Source organism: Eurytemora carolleeae, unplaced genomic scaffold (genome assembly GCF_000591075.1).
Source record: "Eurytemora carolleeae unplaced genomic scaffold, Eaff_2.0 scaffold3, whole genome shotgun sequence".
Lineage (NCBI taxonomy): Eukaryota > Metazoa > Arthropoda > Copepoda > Calanoida > Temoridae > Eurytemora > Eurytemora carolleeae.
The window spans coordinates 463,649-473,395 of NW_019397377.1; the positions used below are offsets into that span (position 1 = coordinate 463,649).

At 32.9% G+C, this 9,747-nt stretch overlaps 2 protein-coding genes across 3 annotated transcripts in view; both read right to left on the reverse strand.

Moving 5' to 3' along the window:
* LOC111713896 (inactive peptidyl-prolyl cis-trans isomerase shutdown) overlaps positions 1–9,696 on the reverse strand; it is a 13,167-nt gene extending 3,471 nt beyond the window's left edge. For both annotated transcript variants that reach the window (XM_023488886.1, XM_023488885.1), the window contains exons 1-7: positions 9,644–9,696; positions 7,463–7,561; positions 6,615–6,700; positions 6,221–6,317; positions 5,705–5,770; positions 4,955–5,025; positions 4,379–4,445 (exon numbers count right to left, since the gene is read on the reverse strand). In XM_023488886.1, coding sequence (XP_023344654.1) covers positions 4,379–4,445; positions 4,955–5,025; positions 5,705–5,770; positions 6,221–6,317; positions 6,615–6,700; positions 7,463–7,561; positions 9,644–9,677 — 520 coding nt within the window. In that variant the 5' untranslated portion in view covers positions 9,678–9,696. The remainder of the gene's footprint in view (positions 1–4,378; positions 4,446–4,954; positions 5,026–5,704; positions 5,771–6,220; positions 6,318–6,614; positions 6,701–7,462; positions 7,562–9,643) is intronic.
* LOC111713894 (NADP-dependent alcohol dehydrogenase C 1) lies at positions 2,289–3,491 on the reverse strand. The gene has a single exon (XM_023488883.1). It carries the CDS (start codon positions 3,421–3,423, stop codon positions 2,347–2,349), a length of 1,077 nt encoding a protein of 358 aa, XP_023344651.1. The 5' UTR covers positions 3,424–3,491; the 3' UTR covers positions 2,289–2,346.
* Positions 9,697–9,747: the final 51 nt, after the last annotated feature.

Below are 9,747 nucleotides of genomic sequence, written 5' to 3' on the forward strand. Positions count from 1 at the left end.
TAATCTAATCTAATCTAATCTAATCTAATCTAATCTAATCTAATCTAATCTAATCTAATCTAATCTAATCTAATCTAATCTAATCTAATCTAATCTATTTGTAATATCTCATGCTTGTTGTTGAATAAAAATATGAAAAAAATATTAAATAAGATCTATCTACCTTGCTACCTATCTAGCTATCTACATATCTACCTTCAGGGGTGGATTAGAAAGGGGCTGGGCCCACGTGCCCCATTCTGAGCTCCTGGAGGGGGGGGGGAGGGGTTCATCCCCCCCCTTAAGGAAATTTATGATATGTGTGGGATGTGTGACATTTTTTAAATAAAATGTCTATATATAGATAAGCTAAAATGTATGTTCTTCTCACAAATGTTAAAACTTTAGATATTTACATACTGATCTCTAAATGTTTAAAACACTATCCTAACATAGCAACGAAACATACAGTTTGTTTTCTACCATGCATTTCAACATATTTTATCTTTACAAACCCCAGACGTCTATATCTTTGTAACCTACTTTCTACCTACAGCCAAGCGCAATTAACTAGGCCGTGCGCCAGACCAATCCTTTACCAGCTTTTTACATACAATTCTGAACCAACCAATGAAACCATGTACGTCAAGGAGTTTTGCTATCTATAGAAATTTTATTCTTTATATATGTGTGCGCAAATGCAATCATTGTGATTATTTTAGTATAAAAACTATGCATGTTATATGTATTATCACTCAATAATGGCACTTCATACTGTATTCTCTATTCTCTATCTTTGTGTTTTTTTATATAGTTCTGTTTATAGAGTCTATAATCAAAGAGTTTCTGGCTTTTTGAGTGTTGAACAAAAGAATGTTAAAGTACCGTAAATCAAATCTCTAGAAACGGTTCCTAAAGATCTTAGTGTAAATAATAAGAGTTTGACGTTCAGTTATACTCTTCGCATTGTTTTAAATTTTGCGTGGCTGTTGTCGTTTATCAGACAATCTTATGGAATAGTTTAAGTTTAAGTATATAGTCAAGGATAGATACTCTTATAGTTGGACATTTTTACTTTAACATTCAGATTTACATCACTCTAAAAGTTAGACACTTTTTGATTATGTAAAATATATTAAAGCTTCATTTCTAGATAAAAATCAATCGATATTAAAAACCTAGATTTGTTGCAGATGAAAGACACGACGAAAGTAGAACTAATAAATGACCTGAAATACACCTTAACATTGTTTTCTCATCTTATTATTCATACTGATTGCCTGTAAAATTACTAGGTAGAAAGTGTGAGAACTGGAGTTTATAGATAGAAAGTAGGAAAACAGGAGTTAACAGATATAGAAAGTAGGACAACTGGAGTTTGCAGAGAAAAGGTAGGAGAACTAGAGTTTACAAATAGAAAGTGGGAGAACTGGAGTTAACAAATAGAAAGTAGGAGAACTAGAGTTTACAGATAGAAAGTAGGAGAACTAGAGTTTACGAATAGAAAGTAGGAGAACTGGAGTTAAAAAATAGAAAGTAGGAGAACTAGAGTTTACAGATCGAAAGTAGGAGAACTAGAGTTTACGAATAGAAAGTAGGAGAACTGGAGTTAACAAATAGAAAGCAGGAGAACTAGAGTTTACAGATAGAAAGTAGGAGAATTAGAGTTTACGAATAGAAAGTAGGAGAACTGGAGTTAACAAATAGAATGTAGGAGAACTGGAGTTAACAAATAGAAAGCAGGAGAACTGGAGTTTACAGATAGGTAGTATGAGAACTGGAGTTTACAGAGAGAAAGTTAGAGAACTGGAGTTTACAGAGAAAAAGTAGGAGAACTAAAGCTTACAGATAGAAAGTAGGAGAACTGGAGTTTACAGATAGAAAGTAAGAGAACTGGAGTTTACAGACAGAAAGTAGGAGAACTAAAGTTTACAGATAGAAAGAAGAAGAACTGGTCTTAACAGATAGAAAATAGGAGAACTAGAGTTTACAGTCAGAAGGTAGGAAAACAGGAGCTTACAAACGGAAATTTGGACAACTGGAGTTAACAGATAGAAAGAGGGAGATCCTAGAGTTTACAGTCAGAAGGTAGGAAAACAGGAGCTTACAAACGGAAATTAGAACAACTGGAGTTAACAGATAGATAGAGGGAGATCCTAGAGTTTCAGATAGAAAGTAAGAGAACTGGAGTTTATGTGCGCACATATGCCCCCACCTCCCTGAGATAATGGTTTAATCCGCCCCTGTCTACCTTGCTACTAATATCCAACTTTGTATGCAACGTAAAATTATGTCAATCTCAAAAAAAATAATGTAATGAATATTTTTATTACAATCAAATACCGACATCATTAATTTCTTGTAACTTTATTTGCTTCCTTCAATATCCAGAACATATCTAATGACCTGGTCATTCTTTTTGACCAGGGTAGCAAACACTTCATCAAGTTCAGAGGCTTTAACCATCTTGATCTTCGAGAAGATTTTGTTCTTAGCGCAGAAATCCATACACTCCTGAGTTTCTGGTATCCCACCAATCCCACCACCAGCAATTATCAGTCGTTTCATTATTAAAGGAATCTGACTGATATTATGCTTTTCAAATGCAAGACCCAGCTGGACAATAACACCATTTCTTCTCAGCAAAGGTAAATAATGTTCGATCTGGTGGTTGGCAGAGACTGTATTAAGGATAAGGTCCAAAGTGTTAGCTTCTGAGACCATTTGGGCATCATCAGATGAAACAATGAACATGTCTGCTCCAATTTCAAGAGCTACTGGCTTTTTAGCTGGAGTGGTTGATATAGCTGTTACTTGATTTCCCATTGCTTTAGCCAATTGAATGCCCATTTGTCCAAGACCACCAATCCCAATGACTCCCACAGTCATTCCTCCACCATTGGCCTTCCACTGACAAAGGGGAGAATACATGGTCAGGGCAGAACAGAAAACAGGTCCAGCTAATTCTAATGGATATTCATTGGGGATTCTGATCAGATAACGTTGGTTTACTGTTTGTGATCCACTGAACCCTCCATAGGTATATCCAGAGTTTGTCTTTATGTGCCCATGTTTAATTTTGGAGTCAGTTGTGATAGTCATTCCACCATGACAAGCTTGCTCAAAACCTTGATTGCAGCTTGAACACTTCATACAGCTGTCAGAGATACACCCTACACCAACTTTATCCCCAAGCTTAAACTTAGTTACATTTGACCCAACAGCAGTTACCACTCCTGCCAACTCATGTCCAGGGACTACTGGAAAGTTGGTAATTCCCATATCATCATTCGCTATGTGAACATCTGAATGACAGATACCACAGAACTTAAGATCAAAAGTTACATCATCCACTCCAGGCAAGTTTCTCTCAATCTGCATTAATCCAAACTTGGAGTCCTTAGACTTCTTTCCCCAGGCAATAGTCTCATACATGTCTGCCATATTGTTATATGTTACTCCGGTTGAAGATATAGAACAAACTGACAAGAAAAACTTTACAGCAGGGGTTTTATTGACTGAAAATTAAGTGAAAAATATATAAAAAACTTTTTTAAAAAAACTAAATTTAATTTAGAATTATTGATCTATTTGACTTAGTTGTTTTAACAAAATCTGAAATTATTTTAAATAAATGTATATATATCTCCCTCACTGAGCTGAAGATAAACAAGGAGGTTGTTGAGTACGTCTGTACTCTGTGTTCTGTGCAAGTTTAAATATTTACAATGATGACGTAATATAAACTCATATCTATTCATCCAAACTCATCCAAACAATACTTCTTATTTTTTATAAAAAAATTTCTAACTGTATAAAAAGTATCTATTCGTAGTATCAGATTCATAAATGAACACATACATCTTAAGAACCTAAATTCTTTTTTAACAAATAAAAAAACCTGACTGTGGCTTAAAATTATTCTTAGTAATAAAATCTGTAACCAATTTGATATAAATTGAAATTTACGGAAATCTGTCAAATTTAATGTCCTATTAATAAAGAATTACCAAAAACTGTTTTCCTTTATAATAATACTTGGTAATGATGTTCTTTTTTACACTCCCTTTTTGGGGCTGACCTATAAGCTACAAGAAAACACACACGGCCAACACACATAGTATGTATTGGTTTGTAAATATATATTTGAAATATAAAATGATGTGCTAAAGGGCCTGCAGACGTATTTTTAAGTATTTTAATTACGATAGTGTTCACTTCAATGAGACCAAAGCTTGAAAGCCGAACTATAATGGGTGTTAAGTCCCTTTGTCGAGATTAGATAAGATTCAAACAATAATTTAACAACTGTGTTACTGTTCCATCCTTTTCCCCCCCAGGTTGAAGCAATATTCTCTATCACCAAGTTTTACCAAGTTACAATTAATATTTAACTTACATAGTATTCCAATGGTGGTTTCTCCCTCATTCATAGTTTTTATGATAATTTCCATGCCCGGGAGCAACTAAAATATTAACATGATGGAATTATGTTAAACAACGATGCCAATATACTAAAAAGCAATTGTTTGACAAACTTTACGGGCTTAAACATTAATAAAAATTGCATGTCCCATTCACAACAGAGTTCTTCGTCATAGATCATGGATGAATGAAATATCCTTTTTTTACTAACTGAAAATTGATTAACTTCAAATGTGGGTTCTCGAGTAAGTTGCAGAATTAAGTTGTTATGACTAGGAAAGATCAGAGTTCATGACTTGCAGGATAGAAAAAATACCTTTTCTTCCTCATTAGTGCTCAGATATCCTTGTGAATAGGACATGCCACACTTCAAATGCAGGGTCAAAAGAAATTGTGTTAATCCACTTAAAATGTTGTCTTGAATGAAAGAGTTATTTATGTTAATAATAAGAACTTAATAGGACAGATTTCTTTCGAAAATATATATAACCATTTAAAATAAGAATTTTCATTTCATACTAACAACTTTTAGTCTCTGGGTAATTTTTACCTGGTTACAGTCTAGTTTAAACCTTTCAGCAATACCACGAATAAAAGAACTGTCGAAAGGCTCATCTTGTCCTAAACAACACACAATATATCAAATATATATATTTGTCTCAATCATAGAAAATAAAATATTTTAAAACAGACATAACAGTTTCACTGATCAGGTCCAATTTTTTGTGGTATCTCATAAGACCAAAACAAAATGTTATGGCCAATCCAATTCGAAAAAAATTGTGCCTCAAAATAATCAAATTTTTAAAATTTTTGGAATGCGGAAAAATGTTAACTTTTTTATGGTTATTATTTCAAAATGTATGTAAAAATCTGATCATCCATGAACCTTTCTCAGCTGTTTTAGTTAATGTCCTACTTACTTCAAAAACGGGTTGGAACTATGTCATATTTGATACCAATGATGCCATGCATAAATTCTTTAAAATCTCATTACCACCAATTGTGCTTGAAAATCTATTTAATCAGAATAAAATGTAAAATTGGCGAGCCTTGGACTGATTCGAATTTCAGATTTAATAATATCTAGAAGGATAAAATTACATTTCTTTAAAAGCATGTAAAAAATTATCAATATCTACATTCTACAGGGTGTCTTAGAAGGGTGATACGGGTTTTTAGAGCCTGTTATGCATTTAAAAGCTTCAAATTTGTTCTGGAAAAGAAAGTATTAAATACATCTTTTAATCTATTGATGTGGAAAAAAGATCACAACTAGATTAAAAATGAATGAAGTAACCTTCGATCATTGCCTCGTAGAATAGGGTTACACAAGCCTTGAAGGGAACACCTGATCCTCTACCTCCTAAACCAGGGACCAACTTTATTGAATTGGAGAGGTTTTTGAACTTCCTACCGCTGGTTCAAATACTAAAACACTGATTCAAATCCTTATGTTTATCTTTGAATTTATAATTAAGGATTTGAAGCAGCGTGATAGGGTAGTTCAGCGACCTCTATCCAGTTCATTAAATTTCGTCACAAACAAAGTAAATATCATTCATTCTCTTCCATGCCTTAATAGCTACCCTTTTTTTCTTCTTCTTTTTTTGTTGGGTTAGTGGCAAGTTTTCTAAGGCAAACATATTTTCCAAAAACTTAATATAAGAAAGAATTGACAGCAAAATGTGTTTAAGCCAGAAAGGAATTTAATTGATAACAAAAAGTAAACTTTACTCTTCAGTTGTTTGTTTTATGAACATCAACCAAAGAGCTAAAAAGTTGTGCTTGTATTAGGTCAATTATTTATCCCTACCTGTGTTTGTTTTCCACTTGTATACCCCTCCATCAGCAGTTAAAGGTATCATCTTCAACTTCTGATCAGACCAGCAGTCAGTCACATCAAAGTCATTCTTATAAACAAACAGGGTTCATAATAACAGTTTTTTAGCCCTATTGCTGGTAACATGCACAATCATGCTAATAAAAGATTAAGTTCAATAAAATATGTCCTATTGTCTGGCACAATTCTAGAAAATCAAGATCATTCTTCATTTCAAAACAGCAGTTTCAAATATTTACGTATCAAGAGAGAATGATGTCAAATGTAAAAGTTAATAAATAGTCAGTTAAATCCTCCTCAGTGTCCGAATAAAGTACTGAGTTATGTGTATCATGACTAATGTATTAAATGAAAGTTATTTAAAAACCTTTTCATTAAAGTTGAGATGTTGTAGGTTGCTTAGAGTCCTGCTGTAATAATCCCCTCTCTCCTCCTCCTCAGGATCATCTCCAACTAATATTATAATTTTTTGACTAAGATATTTTTAACAAAATTTATTTCACAAAGTTGTTTGTTTCCTTGGAGACTAATTTTATTACTTGGGATCTGGGTCCAGGGAGCAGGAAAAGTAAACATGAGATGGGAATAAATGAAAAGCGAAACATAATTTCACTGACTAAACTAATTTACTTCTCCCTAATTAATAATTAAATATCGTTAAATCTTAGTTTTATGTCGTTAATTTTTATAACTTGAAAAGATTCCAAACGTTTTTATCATTTCAGTAGCTATGGGGTGTGATTTATAATTTCAACATAAACATTTAAAATGCAAGTTTATTAAACGTGTTAAAAAAAGATTATTAGAATATTTAAAAGTAATTATGACAATAAGTGTCCGTCAGGCATTTGCCTGGGTTGAGTAATTACACCCTACTGAATGGCTTATGGCTTATGGTAAGCAAAAAGGGGGAGCTAAACCCCGTTTTCATAGTATTTTAACCTACAGGTCATGATACTTTGTCTGTAGTTTGATTGTTAATAATAAAAATGGTCCTTTCAACAATTTTAACTTCTATTATATATCCAGGATTTTAACTTTAATATCACTTTATCTAAAGTCTTTGGAAACGTTTTCCATAATTTGAATGTATGCATTGCATTGCATGTGGCCGGGTCATCCTAGTTCGTACTAAAATGTTGGTGTTCTAAGTTTTATAAAAAATATCAATTCAGCATTAACTCCAGTTCTTAATTCCGACAAAATACAGCCTACCACAGTCCATATCTGGCTGCAACACCACTGACTCTCCAGCATTCAGTACAGGGATCCCCTCACTCAACCTCACTCCCAAATCCAATCCACTCTTGATCCCTAAATCACAAAATTGATAAAAATATCTTTTTACTGGTAATCTGTTCACTATAATATCCACTCTCGATCCCTAAATCACAAAATTGATAAAAATATCTTTTTACTGGTAATCTGTTCACTATAATATCAAGACTATCTGGTGGACATTATTATTAATCTGTGCATGCATGCACAGAATACCGAGTCAATACCCGGAATCCGTCATTAGTTTTTCACAACCAGGAAAAAAATCTTGAACCCAAATACATGTATACTATTCGACTCCTATTAACAACTTAAGCTTTGAACTCAGAAAGTCGTCATTTTTGATAAGTCTTAAATTTTCGTGGATTTTCCTATTAAAAATTAGTGCATTTTCAAAACTAATCATTTTTCAGGGCACAACTTTTATTGTATGGGCTCTAACGGTCTTAATTTCTTTTATTAGATGCAAACAAACACACAGACAAGCAAAGTATATATATAGATTGAATTGAAAATATCTTGATATTTTGTAAAAACTAAACTTAACATGAATAATGCAATTGTCAGCTGAATTTAACAACTGTTCTTGTTTAACATCTTTAGAATTGCTGAGTTTAGCATTTAAATGAGCAGAGTAAGTTAAATTACGGTTAAATATTAACTCCTAACGTTGCAACATAACCTATATTGAAGATAATATAAGAAATTTTCATCGATATAATAATACTTAAAAGGAATTATTTTTCAATTTTAAATGCCCAAAATGCATCTTCTCAAATCAAAAATTTAAGCTAAAAGGGACTGTCAGTGTAGTTTCAAGTGACCCGCCATGCATATATGGCAATACCGATTACTATTGTGATTTTATTAAAACCCTTTACTTAACGTAGAAGTACCCTGGATTCAATACTATCAATTGTGATTTTTCTATATCAGTAACTTCACCATTGTAGGAAAACATAAATAAATTCTCACACATTTAAACCTAGAAAAACAACAATATTTTCCAAATTATTGATATAAAGAATTCAAGCGGTACCGTTGTGAATCTGACAATTGCACGGAGTGAAATTTGTGCGACTTTGGATTAGGCATTTTCTCCAAACAGCGATGTGGAAGAATGAACCGATCTAATTTTAATCACAACTTGAGAAGGTCAAGAAGAAAATTAATTCAAGCAATAAGATATTAAAATCTTCCTCAAGAAGAAAATTAATTCAAGCAATAAGATATTATAATCTTCCTCAAGAAAAGTAATACAGAACTTTACAAAAAGATACATTATAATATTTGGTTCTTGAATAGGAACTGCAATGGACTACAAAGGAGAGTAGCCTCAGGATTTCAGAGACTAATACAGTGGGATACATTATCATACATGGTCCTTGAATCGGGACTAAAGAGGGAGTAGTCTCAGAAAGACTACTCAGGACTTTATAAGAGTAAAAGAGAACTATAAAGAAAGATACATTATAATATATGGTCCTTGAATCGGGACTATAATGGACTACAAGGAGGAGTAGTCTTAGGAGCCTACTCAGGACTTCAGGGAGTAAAACAGAACTATACAGAGTGATGTTAAAATCCACTGTACCACATCATTTCGAATCGTTTATGGCTCTAAAATATGAGTATCGTAACTATTCAGAAAATTAAAAAAAATATGAATAATTATAAAAAAAATTGTATAAGCCTAATTTTAAAATGTGCATGCAGAAAATGCTAGGTTTTTCGAGTATTAAGTGCGTATTTCAGCTTTAAATCTTGGCGATAATCCAATCTAAAATGGGACGCTTTATATATAGCTTTAGATTGGGATTTCAATGGGCTACATAGGGAACATTTAGTAGACTGAAAACAGAATAACAGCATTTTTAAGGCCAGGGGGAAGGTTGCAACAATAAAAAATTTCGAGTTTCGAGCAAAAACTTGTTTTTACCCCCCCCCCCCCCCCCCAGGTAAAATCATGTATACGAGCCTGTAACTCATGCATCGATAATCTGCCAGTTCCCCGTTCTGGTAAAGCTAATTTGACGTAGTTATAAATCTGGTATCGTTACTTTGGTATGTAGTTCCTGGCTCCGACATCTTTGTACTGTTTAAAATTCCCGCGCTTACCTTTTGAAAAATCAACAACATCTAGCTCATCCATTTTCTCTGAAACCTTATTATCAGAAAATTTTTAACACATTCTGAACACATTTTTGAAGAATAGAATAAAA